This window comes from Schistocerca nitens, chromosome 3 (assembly GCF_023898315.1).
Source record: "Schistocerca nitens isolate TAMUIC-IGC-003100 chromosome 3, iqSchNite1.1, whole genome shotgun sequence".
In the NCBI taxonomy this organism is placed as follows: Eukaryota; Metazoa; Arthropoda; class Insecta; order Orthoptera; family Acrididae; genus Schistocerca; species Schistocerca nitens.
The window spans coordinates 248,022,932-248,040,726 of NC_064616.1; the positions used below are offsets into that span (position 1 = coordinate 248,022,932).

A 17,795-nucleotide genomic window follows, 5' to 3' on the forward strand; every position below is an offset into this window, starting at 1 on the left:
GAGAACCTGTAGTATCCATAAAAGAAAGTGGCAGATCCCAACTTGATGTAAGCTAGTTATCTCATAAAATGACCTGCATAAATTTCTCTAACCTTGATGTTATTGCCATCAGCTGCTTCTTCCAGAAGTCATGGCAGTGTTCTTCTTCTGCTGTTTGAACAGCACTATGCATACATTCATACCAGCACAAAACAGAGGAAAGTGATTCACTAGAGAAGACAAACCTTTTATTCCCAGCAGATGTGATCAGCTGTGCATCTTCATTAGCATTCAGTGACCATTCCCGTGAACAATATTGTTCACAAGTGTATTTATGTATGCACCTGATAGCCCCTGTAGAATTTTGATGACTAATTGGTCCACTGTGACATCTCAGTTGTCCATCACATATAAATGGCTTGTGGTGCTTGATATGTGGAATATTTCTGCTAGTTTTTATTTGTTCACTCATAATTCTTGCATACAGTTTGTTTACAAAGTATCCTGTTCCATAAATATTGATGTCCTTGAGCTGAAAGCCAGTTGTTACATGTTTTTACAACCCTTACTTCTTTCCCCTATGACATCTGTTCTTTTTACATGGTCCTGTTACATCCTTCAGAGACCAGTTGTGCCATGCCGGTACATGTCAGTGTGTTTCAAGAGCTATATGCTGTCATCCACAAATTTGGAGATGATGATAATGTGGTTCAATAGTGCAAAAGTTAACAACAATGCTGGTTATGTTCCTGTGTAATGAGATTATTGTATGTGGTCATACAGCTATAATGTATTCCAAAAGGGTATTGTATGAGTTGAAGGAAAATTGCACACTATACAGTGGTCTGTCATTCATCATTTTTCCACTGAAACACTGTCACACAGTTTCATTCTGTACATGAGAACCAAAATGGATTTTCCATAGATATTGGCACACAGTTACATACAAGATTTTGGCTTCTCTGTACATATTTGTAGAGTGACAAGATAGCAAGAGGCATGACATTTTTTTCTGTTACACCAGTGACAATAAAAGTATTATGTTCTACCCATTGCTATTGAGCTTGAATAAAAGTGTTATGTTCTAAACATTGCTGTTGAGCTTCATCTCACAGTTTTGCCAGTCATTTTGTAGCAGAGAGTATGTAAATAAATGTTTTGTAACTGAAATGTAGTGTTCTTGTAATTGTTGGAGGCAATATTGATGTAATGAATAAGTGAAATAATAGTAACTTAGTATTGAACAGTTACATTGATCCTTCTGTCTGTTTTTTGTGCACATAAATGAAAAGCAGCCAGTAGTAACTTCATGTATCCTACCATATTAAACAGGACTGAAGAGAGGAAGTCTTACTAATATTGTCTGGCATCTTCATATCACCTGCCAGCTTCCAAGCTGATGCAGTCCCTGTTGTGTTCCCTTGTCTGGTAACATTTCTGCATACAGTGAACTGGATTGGTTGATTACTGTGTATAGAATTTCCAACTAGTTATAAACTTTCAACACATCTGGAGATGCCATCAGTTGACTGGGCGGCATTGCGTCAGTCCACACCAGTGATCTGGATGTTGAGAGGGAAACTGTTATCCAGTATTGTATTCAAATTAATGGAAGGCCAAAGGTGTTTGCCTGAACCAAAGAGCCAAATAAGCCACTCTTTAGGTGGGTTTTGGGGAGACAGGAGTCAGCAGGTAGTGCAGGAACTGCTGTTTTGTGGTCAGTCTGGTTGAGACTATATCACTAGTGAGATGACAGGCAAGAAGAATCTTTTGGGGGGGGGGGGGGGGGAGATTATGTGGGAAGCATCATGGTGTTGATCTTTGTAATGTCAGAAGATTACACCTGTCACCAGTGTCCACGCTTATGATGATGATGATGATGATGATGATGATTTTTGACATAATTAAAGTATCTTTTTGGGAATAGCTTAATGATTCTTGCTCCACAAAGTTAGCTCCTATGATGGGAGCGGCATAGGCATTCATTCTCATACCATGTGACTGCACTCGTGGCATAGGTCAGCTATTAGACTGATATATGTCTGGAAAGAACAACTGCACTTGGGGAGCAGGTAATGTGTCATGCATCATAACTGGATCCTAATTGTAGCCAAATAACACGAAAGGTACTGGTACTGTGCAACAGCAACACCGATGGAATCAAATACTCAGTACAATTATGAAGAAATCAACACACTTATTCATGGTTACAGTAAAAATGCCATTGGGAAAGAATGTTAAGTTTGGCAGCTCCTGTTGAGACTCTGAATTCTTTTGAGTCAACAATTACACTAGAAAATGTAGTGCTTTGTAAGGTTATGTAGCTTTTAATAATGACACCATTAATGTGCAACGTACAGACAGTGGCAGTCTTTTAAGTTCAGTGTTGTTTTCATTTCTCTCTTTGCCTGTGTATTGTTCACTACATATGAAATCTCAACATTCTTATCACTAATACTAAGGTGCTTAGGACAGTGTCAGATTAACTTAACCGTCTGCTGCTTATGGATGAAATATGGCTAGCCTCGTTTCTTAACCTAATGTCGAGTCCTATTGAATGAGAAATCATTTCTTTTTGGGTATATTACATGAAACTTAATATGAAACCAGAGAAGCATTCACAGTTGTGTATTAGTTGTATTGTGTGAAATTTATGCAGTTTTGGACCAAGGTTCAGTACCTAATCTCTCTCTCTCTCTCTCTCTCTCTCTCTCTCTCTCTCTCTCTCTGTGTGTGTGTGTGTGTGTGTGTGTGAGAGAGAGAGAGAGAGAGAGAGAGAGAGAGAGAGAGAGAGAGATAGCAGGCTAGGATAAATTCACAGATTTCACAGATTGTTTCCTTGAAATAGAATATTTCTAAGGCACAGTAGAACCTCATTAATCCAACACCTATGAGACCGGGAGCATGGTCAACGCAAAAAAGGTCGGATTATCAGAGGTACACTTTCATTGACCCGTAACATCACAAAACATTACAGTATAACTTTAATTTTCAACTAGAAATTCTGTCTAAAATATTGTTACACGTTAAAACAGTAACAAAATGAAAAGAAAACGTTGACGCACAAAAAAATCTTCTATGAATGTGTAATGTATGGTATTGCCTGTACTGTATTGTGTGGTAAGATATTGTTACTGTGAGTCAAAGTAAATGTAAATGTCATGTGACTAGGGCCTCCCGTCGGGTAGACCATTCGCCGGGTGCAAGTCTTTCGATTTGATGCCACTTCGGCGACTTGCGTGTAAATAGGGGTGGAATGATGATGATGATGATTAGGAAAACACAACAGCAGTCACTGAGCGGAGAAAATCTCCGACCTATCTGGGAATCGAACTCGGGCCCTTAGGATTGACATTCTGTCTCACTGACTTCTCAGCTCAGCTATCGGGGGCGGACTTGAGTCAAAGTTAAATATCTTTACATACCTTATTACAGTGCTGCATTGACACTGCTGATTTGTACTTAACTGTTTAAAATATGAGAAATCACACCATAAAAATGTTCTGTTCTTAAGCAGAACAAGAAAGTCTGTAATATTTCTTTGCTTAGCAGATGATGATCTGGATTTTTTTTTTTTTCTGACATTTACTAATCCATAAAATTTCTATTATCATGGACGTAGAACTTTGTTTAGTGTATTGAATGGCTATATCAAATGTGTTTTTAGCATGTGATACTTAAACTATAGATTCATTGTTTTCATTGTCAGCATCGTCTTTCTCATTCTCATTGATTGTTCGAGTTAGTGAGAATGATTCAGTTGTCAATTCTACTTCCATTGTGCAGTTAATGTCAGCTGTCCTGATCCACTTACTCAAATCACTGGGCTCAATATCCATTTATAAAGGCACCGTCACATGTTTGTGTTTAGTTGGTGCAATAATTTAGTCTTACATACTTTAATATGTAAGAAAAACACTGTCACTAATTTATGAAACAAATGTGTGCACAATAATGCCCATTGATAGAGTTAGAAACAAGTTATTTCATACTAAAATTGATCACACTATTGCACTAAGCAATAGTCAACTACCTACTGATCCATATCACAGATGAGTCGTTGACAAATTCAGACCTGACTGTCGTAGCGGCCTGAGTATGTAAGCAGGCACCGGAAATGGTATGGTCTGACTAAGCAGGGAGTCAGACCATTCGAAGTTGGATTATTGAGGTTCTACTTTATTAATACTTGGAAATATACACCACAATACCTTACTATGAAATGGTAGAAAGAGTGCAAAATTTTTACGTTAAGTATTCAGTCAGGTAGCATTCTTGTTTAAATACTGTGGTCCTTTCAGTGTTGTGTGGTGTTGTACTATATTTACTATGAAGCTTTGTTGACCAAACCCCGAAGTTTATATTTAGTGCAGTTGAATTAAATTTGATCACTAACAACTTGCTTCCTGCAACAAAAATACCACATTGGAAACTGTGATCCACATGAATAAATAAACTACGTATAACAGCAGACAGCATTGTATATTGGTAAATTACTTTTTATATTGTATCTTGCTGCAAATCACAGTATTTTTTTCCCTTTCAGTATATACTTCAGGATCATAATTATGGTGCACCTCCACCGAGTCCACAGCTTCAAGCTGCTCTGATTCAACATTCAAGACATAGTACTGCATATGCTCTTCATTCTGGAGCAGGATCATCCTTAGTTGCTGGTAGTAGCTCATCTATTGGTCCCTCATATAGTCAAGGTAAGGAAATTAATGGATTATGGTACTCTAGGAAACTGTTGTAACAAGGTTATTTCCTGATTTCAGTTGTGTTCAACGTGAAAAGGGATATACACAGTGGATAATGCTAGGTAACAAATCTGTATACTCCAGAAGAAAAGAATTGAAAAACAGGCACACAATCATTTGCTCTTCTGATCAAATGTAATAATTGTGATTACTTACATAAAAATGTTTGTCTTGGTTGGTATTTTGAGGGGGGGATCACCATCATTATAATACTTAAAATAGCTAAGTTATTTGATAATGCTATGTAATAGCTGTGAGAAAGGTTTTAATAAATTTTAACTGTTGAGCTCAGATCTTGGTTCTGCAAGTTTCTTAAGAAATAGGTCTATTTATTGGTCAGAAAGATCTCAGAGTGTAAGAAAAATCAAACTATTTTAATTAGCCTTTCAAAGATTTCATGAGGTTGATGATGTTACAATGTGAAGTGGTTTCCTTTGTACAAGATGCTGGTGTACCTAGTTAGGGCTCTCCCCGATGTTATTCAATCTGTATATTGAGCAAGCAGTAAAGGAAACAAAAGAAAAATTCGGAATAGGTATTAAAATCCATGGGGAAGAAATAAAAACCTTGAGGTTTGCCGATGACATTGTAATTCTGTCAGAGACAGCAAAGGACTTGGAAAAGCAGTTGAACGGAATGGATGGTGTCTTGAAGGGAGGATATAAGATGAACATCAACAAAAGCAAAACGAGGATAATGGAATGTAGTCGAATTAAGTCGGGTGATGTTGAGGGTATTAGATTAGGAAATGAGACACTTAAGGTAGTAAAGGAGTTTTGCTATTCGGGGAGCAAAATAACTGATGATGGTAGAAGTAGAGAGGATATAAAATGTAGACTGGCAATGGCAAGGAAAGCGTTTCTGAAGAAGAGAAATTTGTTAACATCGAATATAGATTTAAGTGTCAGGAAGTCATTTCTGAAAGTATTTGTATGGAGTGGAGCCATGTATGGAAGTGAAACATGGGCGGTAAATAGTTTGGACAAGAAGAGAATAGAAGCTTTCGAAATGTGGTGCTACAGAAGAATGCTGAAGATTAGATGGGTAGATCACATAACTAATGAGGAGGTACTGAATAGGATTGGGGAGAAGAGGAGTTTGTGGCACAACTTGACCAGAAGAAGGGATCGGTTGGTAGGACTTGTTCTGAGGCATCAAGGGATCACCAATTTAGTATTGGAGGGCAGCGTGGAGGGTAAAAATCGTAGGGGGAGACCAAGAGATGAATACACTAAGCAGATTCAGAAGGATGTAGGTTGCAGTAGGTACTGGGAGATAAAGAAGCTTGCACAGGATAGAGTAGCATGGAGAGCTGCATCAAACCAGTCTCAGGACTGAAGACCACAACAACAACAACAATCCTTCCCATGTCCATAGTGATCTTAAAGCTCCATCTAGTTCCTAGTGATGTTAATTCTAAAGCAACTTAGGCAGCTCACCTTATGCTGGTTGGGTATGGTTTTATTGTACCCAGATTCTTGTATTGGGAGCTGGACAGCAGTCACCCCAGTGTTACATAAACTTTGTACATGTTTCAGTAACTACCATTGAATGGATTGTTACATCATCTTGTGGTACAGAGAGTAGAATAGAATAGAGTCGAAGTTTATTGTCCCATAACATTGAATTTGTGTTCAGGAGACTTGTCAGAATGCAAAAATTTGTTTACAATTTTTACAGTGTTCATATTTCTTATTATAGTTTTTTGAAGTTTTAATATATAAGGCATATGACTCAAGCTACCCCTAATTATAGTTCCATACCTTATTACTAATTCTAAGTAATTGTGATATACTACTTTCCTTATTTTCAAGCTGATAGCATTGTACAGTATCACCATTGCAAATGGTTGGCTGTTTAATTTGTTTGCAAGGTGTTGTATATTTGAACCCAATGATAAATTTTTATCTAATTGCATTCAGAGGAATTTCACACAGCTAACTTGCTGCAAATACTTTTTTGAAACTGCATTAACTGAGTTTTTCCATGTTTAATCTAATTCCCATCTAATTTTTCTAAGGTACTGATGACGGTTTGAGGAATTCAGTTAGTACTGTTAATTGTAATGATTACAGATGTTGTATCTGCAAATAAAACTGAGTGGCACTCAATATTAAGCAGCATGTCATTTATGCAAAACACAAACAGAATGGGTCCTAAGACCCAAACTTGGTATACTCCTTGTGAAATGGTTTTTCATTGTGGAGCAATATTTCCCCTCTCTGATGTTATTATCTCTCTTTATCTTTGATTGGGTAGGTGGGACTTAAACCACTGTAATGTAGTGCCCCTAATTCAATATTTTCTAGAGAATAGCAAGCAGTGGTTCACAGTTTTAATGATGACTCTAGGAATATACTACAATCCCCTAATAGCTCACATAGGGATCACGAGATAAGATCAGAATAATTATTGCATGCACAGAGATATTCAGTCTGTCATTCTACCCACACTCCACACTTGAATGGAATGGGAAGAAACCCTAATAACTGGTACAATGGGACGTACCCTCTGCCTTGCAGCTCATGGTCATTTGTAGAGTATAGATTTAGATATCAAACGCCTTTGATAGGTCACAAAAACTGCCAGTGGCATACAGGCAGTTGTTTAGAGAGGAACCACTTTTGTGTACAAACTGATTGCTAGTAGAAAATGTGCCTTTGTGAAACCCATACTGATTTATGTGAAATTGTATTAAACTTTTGTATGAAATTTGAATTTGTACTGTGACAACCTTTTCAAATGTTGTTGATAGTAATGGAAGAAAAGAGATTGGGCAGTAGTTTCCCCATATATTCTTTTGTCCCCTTTTTTGAATAGGGGTTTAACTATTGCATACTTCAGAGTATTTGGAAAGCAGGCTTCTTCAAAGGACTGATGAACTGTTGTGGATAGTGGCTAGATAATTGTTTTAGAGACTCCCTTTAACACTTCTGTTGGCATTCCATCCCATCTTGCTGATGTTTAACTTTTTACTGCGAATATGGCATTTCTATATATCTTTTGCTGTAGTTTTTCTGAATGTACTCTGCAGTTCACCTTCAGATTCCTCAGTGCCAAAGAAATTTACCTTATCTGTGTGATTTTCTACATTAATGTCTCATACATTTACATTTATAAAGACTTCATTGAAGAGCTCTGAAATTTGAGCAGGATTTACAATACTTTTGTCCTCCCTCTTGATTTTGGAAATTTCATGGCCTCTTAACTGTAGTGCCTGTTTCTAGCTTTGATCACTGGCCACAGTGCCTTTGATTTGTTTTCACTATCCAGAATAAATCTATTATTTACCAGTTCTTTTACTGCCTTTATAACTTTCTTAAAAATATTTTTGTAATTTTTTATATAGGTAACAAATTAGGACTTTTGTTATGTTTCAGTTTCCTCTGTAGCTGTGTATTTCTTGTACTAGATGCTGGTATTCCTTCAGTAATCCACTTTACTTTACTTCCTTTTTTTTAACAGTAAGGGGGAGTTTCATTAAAAGTGTGCAGGAAGTTTTCCAAGAATTTTGAACAATTTTTGGATTTTGTAATTGCTATTTTCTATAGTCCACTGCATCTCATTTAATTGGTGGGGAAATAAGTTCAAATGTTCTGTGCTGCACTGTTGTTTGGTTACAATGAGCAGAAAGTCCTAAATCCAAAAACAAAACTTATTTGTCTCCTTGTTACTATAATTAGTTAAAATATTATCCATACGTGTTGCTGACAATTCGTTCACTAGAGTAAAATCAGTAAAATTAGTAATGAAACCCAATTTTTTAAACATGTCAATGATTTTGTTGAGTTGTTGACTTCACTAGCTAAATCTACGTTGAAATCAGCAGCTATTATGACTCTGTTCTTGGTTTCTTTGTTAGTTTGTGCAATAGACTCTGGAATTTCGAGAAAAATAATTTGATATTTTTGTACCTGAAATTCTATACACTGACAGAATTACAATATTGTGGCCCAGCTGTAAACAGCAGATTTCAAACATACATTCTTTATTAAGAAACTCGAAATTGTATCTTTCTTTATCTTTCATTGCTACTGCTCAGTTCAAAATTTCGTCAGCTATAAATAGTATGTGCATCTTTCCTATGAAGTCTCATTCTGTTTTTCATTCATGATAGTCTACAAATAAGACTAAATGATTTGGACCACTAAATGATGGCTCGATTAAAGTATATATTTTTTGTTTTGCAATAATTAAATTAAACCAGAGTGCAACAAATATGAAAACAAGACCTCAAAGGATAAAATTTACAAAAAAATGTTATAATTTGTAATTTTTCTTACATTGATTGTTAATACAAAATCTGAATGACGCAGACAAACATTAAGTATTTGCTTGTAGGTTTCCTGCTGAATGTACGTAAGTTGAAAGATGTTCATGATGATGATTATGATGATGATGAGACAAATAGTGCAATCAGCAGTGGCAGTGAGCGTGAAATAGATCCTCTGGGCGAAGAAACCGAAACGGCTCCTGAGGACGAAGGGAATGAAGAGGACAGTATTACACGTTGTGTGTGGTAAGTGTTTTACATACATACATATTCAATTGTAGATAATCTTTCATTGAATTTATTCTGCTGCATTGCAAATAAACACATTATTTAATTTTTGTTATACATTTTTATTTTTTTCGCCGTCTCTTCATCAAGAGACAAAATTGTCGATACAGTACCAACAGTATAGCAACAGCAATTTTATTTCTGTCAAAAACTAAAGCTTTCCTGTTGCAATAAATCATCACCCACAATAATAAAAACTACAAGCTGTTAACCCTGGGGCATGTAGTGTCCACTACAGTGGATGGCTGTTAATGGTCACTTCTCTGAGTTGATAGTCAGTCCTGAGGCTGCAAATGCACTCAATCCACTGCAGCTGGCACTCCCTTCTGGTGTTGTGCCATGCATACATTTGCAACCTCATGTCTGACCGAAAACACCAGAGAAGTGACCCTTAAAAACTGTTCACTGCAGTGAAAATTGTGCACCACAAGGTTAAAAAAAGTGAGCAGTCTTACTTAATAAATTGGGGAAGGCACACTATTGTGTCCAGCTCATTGTATTGTATTTTACAGAGCAGGTCCAATAAACAGTTCAGAGAGGTTTAAACATAGTGAGTTTATACATCACACACATTATCTTATCTTTTACCTAGTTGTTGGAAAGCTGTCTTAGGAAGTTGTTGTTTGAAGTATGTTCATAATGATATTCAGATTGCTCCACAGTTTTCTTTCTTTCTTTCTCTCTTTTTAATTTTTTTTTTAATTTCTTTGTACCGGTTAACTGAAATTGAATACTAGCCTTAGTTACTACTAACTGCCAGAGGTAGCTGCTTCTGCCTTCTTAGTAACGTTTACAGAAAACTGTTTCTTCAGTCCTATGTGGAGTTCAATGAAATTCTTTCTTTGTTATGATTAGCTGCTATACTTACCAAAACTAAACTCTTTAAACTCCATCTGAACAGGCCTCAGAAAGTCCAATGGTACCGACCAACCACCGTGTCATCCTCATCTGACAGGCGTCATTGGATGGGGATATGGAGGGGCTTGTGGTCAGCACACTGCTCTCCCTGCCATTGTCAGTTTCCGTGACCGGAGCCTCTACTATGCAGTCAAGTAGCTACTCAATTGGCCTCGCAATGGCTGAGTGCAGCCCGATTGCCAGCAGCACTCAGCAGACTCAGATGGCCACCCAACAGCCATGGCCTTAATGCTGTTGGCTGCTGTACTTACTACTGCCTTGTAAATTTGTATGTTTGAGGATTCACAGTGATTTATGCTTTTGCTGTTGTCTTCTGTAGGAGATGTCTTAACAGTTTTACAGTATGCAACATTTTTAGAATGAAGACAAATTGCTGTGAAGTTGAGGAACCTCTATGTGAAAATTTATAGTGCTTCCCAAAGCCAGATTCATAAGCACAATCTTAATTTTGGAACAAATGACTGCCTGGCCACACTATTGGCAGATTAGCAAGAGGTAGAAACAGTAAAATTGGGGGAAATAATTAATGAATATTATTTTATCAGTTAATGGGATTGTTATGAAGATTTACTCGATACAGTGGGCTGTCATTTCATGCCACTTCAGGTGTGAGGACAGATATTTTCTTTCTCAGTGTTACTTCTGCAAGAATAAATAAATAAAAATAAAATAAATTTTGGTTAATGCTGCTGGAAAATGGGTGGTGAAAGCTATGCATAAAAGTAGCAATGATAGACTTGATGATAGATACACTAACAGCCCATCATATAAAAATCATTTCATTCTACCTACTTCTGAATTTCTTAACTGCTGTCAGCAAAAACCATGCTTCTGAAATTGCCCTCAAAACTCAGATGCACCTTCTGCTCAAAGAACAGTAAAACTGACTTCATGCTGTCTCCATAGTCAATGAAAACAGATTCAAAAGTAATCTCTCTTGATATACCTGAGCAGAACAGTTGCTATTTTCATTTATTTAGTGTAACAAATACTGTTCTTGGGAAGAAATGTCATTTTGTATTTATCCTTTTAAAATGTGAAAAACATTCTGTGTTAGAAAAGTAAAAACTATTTGGAGATCAAATTATGTAGCATTTTTATTGTTACTGAGATTAATTAAACCAAATATTTAAACATTACTTAACAGTGCAGTGTCCAAACCTGACCTCTGACATAATGTATTGATTTTGCAGCAATTTCCAACATGATGATGGTTACATGATATGCTGTGACAGATGTTTGTAAGTATAGCACCGTGTAAATAAATTATTATATAGCTATAACATGCATGGGTCTGTTCTCTTGTTCATTATGAAACCTGTAAGATTGAAATTAATTCCTTTTTAAACACTGTGGATACAGGATGGAGACATTTTCAATACACAGAAGGGCCATAAAAAAGTGAAGTTAAAAGACCAGTAAAAATGAACGATGTGTATATTTTGCAGTTAGAGACATTGCTGCATTCTTGGTATTTGTGTGATGTGCTAAAATTGACCAGCCATAATTTGTAGCCCTGTCAAGCTTAAGAAGTAAGCTCGGGTCAGTAAGTTTGACTCAGAATCTTGCCAAATTCCTAGTTCAATTTTTGCTTTTGGAAGGGGGAAAAAAACAGCTGAAATTTGTTGCTAGTTCACATTTATGACAACAAACTGTAAACAGCACAAATAACTACATAACATAAATTCCATAATGGAAATAATAAAACACAAGGAAAGGTCACTACTCGCCTGTAGTTGATTGATATGGGGCACATACACATATGTAACACCACAGAGATGTTCATAGCTTTTGATATACTGCTCTTTTGTAATACACGCCCACCTATGGCTGTGGTAACACTCATTTCTTTGCCACACGTGCTAGTGACCATAACCTGCCAAAACCACGTGTAAAACCCTTTGTCAAACAGTTCTTATCTCTGCACATGATCTGTCCAACATCATGTCTATGAGAGATGCTGTAGTGATAGATGTTTACATTTGGGTTGCTCTGTGTGTGTGTGTGTGTGTGGGGGGGGGGGGGGGGGGTGTTTGCATATGTGTTTACATTACACTAGAAAAAAAAGTTATAGCTCAAAAGACAGATGTCTGTGCTAGTATGGATATCTGTGTGTCACATATTAACAATCCCCAGATTATGTATCAACCAGCTACAGGTGAATATTGTCACTTTTGGGAAGGAAGAGGAAGGTGAAAGCTGGCTTTATTCAGTGATGGCTTTATCTAAAAGAGAGAATAAAGCATCTGATCAGCAGTGAATTTGATTAAGATACTCAGTCTGAAGAACTACATGTTATGAAACCGCTAACCCAGATAGGTAGTCAAAGATCAGAATCTAACAGTGGTAGTGAGGAAATCTGCAATAGAAATTGGCAGTGGCTCTGAAATTAAAGTTTAATTATTTCAGAAAATATTTAGTTTTAGTTCATTTAAAATACTCTACAGGAAAGACAGAATGCTTAACTTTTGAATGGCGCAGGTCACTTTTCTTAAATATATTGATTAGCTTACAGATTTTGTGTATGTGACGAACTGTAGTACTAACATCAGGTAATTGTATTATCTGACTATAAGTGCCTTAATGAAAAGCAATTACACCAATGAAATCAAAACAATCAAAATAGAAATCTGAATAATAAATTCCATTAAAATTAAGTCTAAATAAGAATTTGAGATTCGCATGTAGATGTCGCATGTCAACAGATAAATGTATTGAAAATTAGATGAAAATTAACAAAAAAATTTGCTTATGTGTGGGAGTAGAAAAACCGATAAGAATAATCCATCATGCTGTGTCACACACGCTCACTGGGTTGCATTCTGGAGATCTGAAAAACACCAAGAGCCACAGAAATTTAAAAAAGGAGAGGGTAAAGATGCTTCAAATCTGAAGAGCTATAGATTCATATGTAACATGAACACACAAGCGGATCCATGTTTTTAAAGCTTTAACCAATCTCTTACTGGGTGGGCTGGATGATATAAATAAAATCATGGAGCTTGTGCAGGCGTCATACTGGTATACGTTTCAGAAGATTCGAAATTTTAGCTAGAGGACTGATGGCACAGTGGTTAGCACCCTGAACTCGCATTCAGGAGGACAGTGGTTCAAATCCCCACCTGGCCATCGAGATTCAGGTTTTCCGTTACTTTCCTAAATTGCTCCAGGCAAATGCCCAGACAGTTACTTTGAAAGGGGCACGGCTGATTTACTTCCCCATTCATTCATAACCTGAGCTTGTGCTCCATTTCTAATGACTACACTGTCTACAGGACATTGAACTCTGATCTTGCTTCCTAGTTGGATCCAAAAGTGAAAAGTGCTCTGTTACTGACTCGGTACTGGCGTGAACTCGTAGTGCTGCCCACGTGACAACCTTGTTACCACTGAAAGGTTTATTTAGGAGAACTTGGAGGAGTCAGGTTTGTATATAGATGAAAAGATATGTAGGTTTTCGTGAAGTCTCTCAGGGAGTTTGCAGAACATTGCCCAAGTTGGAACTGTGTCTTGCGAACTGCTGTTGTCAATAATATAACTATCACCTCAGGGGGCTCGCCACTTTTTGGCAGGTTCATGCTTGGCTACAACAAGGCCCCAGCCTTCGCAGCATCTTTTCCCTTCCATGCTGCACATCTACCCTCATGCTATCCGTTTTCCCCTCCCTTGGGGAACATGTCTTGGATGTTTTTGGAAATGTGTTCTGCATTTTCAGCAGCAGATATCAGAACATTTTCTCCACTGTTTTTCGTTCCTTTTTTCTTTCTTCTTACCCCTTCTCCTATTCTTCCTCCGCTTCGGTGTTTGAGGTTCCTCTTTTTCTTCTTCCTGCCTGTGCATTCCTGAAGGCCAGCCCACCTGTCTGACATGTCACAGGTGACTGGCTAAAGCGTAATTCCCAGCCCCGGGTCAATAGGAAGGGTTCGCACATACCACCGGGTACAGGCCATGCCCAGGGAGGGGTGATTGCCTGAGCTGCTACCTTGCCAAATTGCCAATTGGTCCCTCTTGTCAGGTGTTCAGGTGGTGTGAGCTGAGGTGTGAACAATCACCTAAGGCAGGTGCACCCCCTTCTGAGGGGGGGACCCCAGTTGAAAGGAACATGCCATCATACAGGGCTATTACAAATGATTGAAGCGATTTCATAAATTCACTGTAGCTCCATTCATTGACATATGGTCACAACACACTACAGATACGTAGAAAAACTCATAAAGTTTTGTTCGGCTGAAGCCGCACTTCAGGTTTCTGCTGCCAGAGCGCTCGAGAGCGCAGTGAGACAAAATGGCGACAGGAGCCGAGAAAGCGTAGGTCATGCTTGAAATGCACTCACATCAGTCAGTCATAACAGTGCAACGACACTTCAGGACGAAGTTCAACAAAGATCCACCAACTGCTAACTCCATTCGGCGATGGTATGCGCAGTTTCAAGCTTCGGGATGCCTCTGTAAGGGGAAATCAACGGGTCGGCCTGCAGTGAACGAAGAAACGGTTGAACGCGTGCGGGCAAGTTTCACGCGTAGCCCGCGGAAGTCAACGAATAAAGCAAGCAGGGAGCTAAACGTACCACAGCCGATGGTTTGGTAAATCTTACGGAAAAGGCTAAAGCAGAAGCCTTACCGTGTACAATTGCTACAAGCCCTGACACCCGATGACAAAGTCAAACGCTTTGAATTTTCAGCGCGGTTGCAACAGCTCATGGAAGAGGATGTGTTCAGTGCGAAACTTGTTTTCAGTGATGAAGCAACATTTTTTCTTAATGGTGAAGTGAACAGACACAATGTGCGAATCTGGGCGGTAGAGAATCCTCACGCATTCGTGCAGCAAATTCGTAGTTCACCAAAAGTTAACATGTTTTGTGCAATCTCACGGTTTAAAGTTTACGGCCCCTTTTTCTTCTGCGAAAAAAACGTTACAGGACACGTGTATCTGGATATGCTGGAAAATTGGCTCATGCCACAACTGGTGACCGACAGCGTCGACTTCATCTTTCAACAGGATTCAGCGTTTAAACCTCCTCTACCAAGAAACGTGCCAGAACTGCGAGCTCGCATCAACGATGCTTTCGAACTCATTGATGGGGACATGTTGCGCCGAGTGTGGGAGGAACTTGATTATCGGCTTGATGTCTGCCGAATCACTAAAGGGGCACATATCGAACATTTGTGAATGCCTAAAAAAACTTTTTTAGTTTTTGTATGTGTGTGCAAAGCATTGTGAAAATATCTCAAATAAGTTATTGTAGAGCTGTGAAATCGCTTCAATCATTTGTAATAACCCTGTAGATGCTGGCAATCATGGGGGATTCTCTTGCAACTCATCTTCTTCACACTATGTCTACTAAATGCCAGCTGCACCATGGTTTCTCATGGTTTCAAGTACTTCAGACAGTCAGTCTGTGCAACAGTAAATCCATTTATTATTCATAAAGGCATTGGTGCAGTTGCCAGTCCTGTGAAATACTGCTCATTTACACAATGACACTTTGCTTTTGGAGACGATGTCTGATTCTCAAGCCCAACAACTGCTTGCAGCTTTGCTCCTCTAGAGTTAACCTATTTGTGTTGAAGCTCATCACACACTGAGTTTTTCGTGTGGTGTTGTTTACACTTGGCTGCTCGGTGGTCTGACCAAGGCAGAAATCCAAATGTACTTCTCTGATCAGGGCGTCACTGCAGTCTGTTGGATGATGGAAAAGGTAGATGCGTCCTTAGTGCCCACACGCACTCTTTTTCTGATGTTTGATCCAGTAGTACTTCCCTCCAAGATCAAAGCAGGCTATGAAGTTATCACAGACCGATGGTATATTTCCATCCTGATGCACTGCTACCAGTGTCATTGTTGACAACCACTCACTCATGTTCCATCAACACCTGGCCAAATGTGGAACCTGTCGTAAGGATGCTCACAAGGGTGATTGTCCACCTCCTCCCTGCTGCATCAGTTGCAATGGCAACCATGCAGCCTCATCCCGAGATTGCCCCATGTATCTTGATGAGCGGGCCTTTCACCAGATCCTGGTGAAGGAAAAGGCGCCTTACAATTCTCCATCCAACAAACATTTGACTCATCATATGCCACCCACAAAGGCTCCAAGAAGTCAAACAGAGGCAAACAGTCTTCTCCTTCTCCAACTCGGAGATCCTCTTCAACGGTGTCACCATGTGATACCCTCATTTAGCCTACCTCTGTGTCACCGGTGCGCACTGCCAATCGTTTTTCTGCCCTGTACTCCACAGACCAACAGAAGGAGAATGCCGATGCCTCTGTCAATCTCATGGAGCAGGATCCTTCAGCCTCTGTGCCTTGTCACAGTGTGTCTTCGAAGGCTGGCACTTGGCAGCTGCCGAGGTAATACCCCTTCATTTTATCCCTCCTTCCGTTTCCTTCTCGTGAGTCTCCTCCAATGGAACATTCGTGGCCTTAGATCCAACAATGAGGAATTATGGTTGCTCTTTGAATCGCAGTGTCCATGTGTTCTCTGCCTCCAGGAAACAAAATTGCATCCTAATGACCGCTTTGACCTCTTGTATTTCTTTCTGGTCCACTTTGACCTTCCCCCTGAGGATGGCATTCCATCTCATGGGGAGTCATGCTGCTCATCTGGGATGGTGTTTGTAGTTGAAACCATATCCCTGACTACCCGGTTTTGAGCTGTGGCAGTTCGCATTTTCCTTCCTCACTTCACTTTTTCCTTTTGTACCGTTTACATCCTTCTGTCAAACGGTATCACCAGGGCATACTTCCTCCATGTATTGGACATCTCCCTCACCCCTTTCTGCTGCTCGGTGACTAGTGAGCACCATCCCCTTTGGGGTTCTTCCAGAACCTGTTTGAGAGGTGCCACCTTGGCTGACTACCTCAATCAACTTAACCTCATTTGTCTTAACACGGGAGCACTCGCATTCCATTCAGATTCCAAGCATACCTGTTCCCATTTGGACCTCTCCTTCTGCAGTGCCCAGCTTGCCCGTCGTCAACAGTGGCCCATTCTCTCTGACACATACTCGAGCAACCATTTCCTGTGTGCTATCCGTTTGCCAACTCTTACCCCACCGATGTGCACACCCGAATGACAGCTTTCTAAGCCCAACTGGAGGCTTCACTTCTCGCTGGCGACCTTCGATTTTCCATTCCACGCACTACATTTTTACTGCGCTGTGTCCCAGTCCCTTTGTGGACTGAGGTGAACTGAAATGCAATTCGCGCACACAGATATGCGATGGCAAACTGCATTTGTTATAAACAGATGCGTGCACAGTGTCGTCACGTTCTTAAGGATAGCAAAAAAGCTACCTGGATTTCATTTACTAGTTCTTTGAACAGTTCCACTCCCTCTTCCATCATGTGGGCCCATCTCCAACAGCTCTCTGGGACCAACGTCCATTTCCAAATTCCCAGCCTGACTAAAGCAGAGGATGTGATAGTGGACCTGTAACTGTCTCCAACACCTTGGGTCACTATTTCTCAGGGATTTCGAGCTCCACCCAGTATCACCCTGCCTTCCTCCATCAGAAATGTGTGGAGGACACTTGGGCGATATCCTTCTCTTCTCAGAATTGTGAGTGCTACAATGA

General features: G+C 39.3%; 1 protein-coding gene across 1 annotated transcript in view; it reads left to right on the forward strand.

Moving 5' to 3' along the window:
* Positions 1–17,795, forward strand: part of LOC126248208 (uncharacterized) — a 341,739-nt gene that overhangs the window by 171,219 nt on the left and 152,725 nt on the right. The window contains exons 5-7 of the mRNA XM_049949021.1: positions 4,526–4,691; positions 9,081–9,258; positions 11,412–11,459. Of these exons, the coding sequence (XP_049804978.1) occupies positions 4,526–4,691; positions 9,081–9,258; positions 11,412–11,459 (392 nt within the window). The remainder of the gene's footprint in view (positions 1–4,525; positions 4,692–9,080; positions 9,259–11,411; positions 11,460–17,795) is intronic.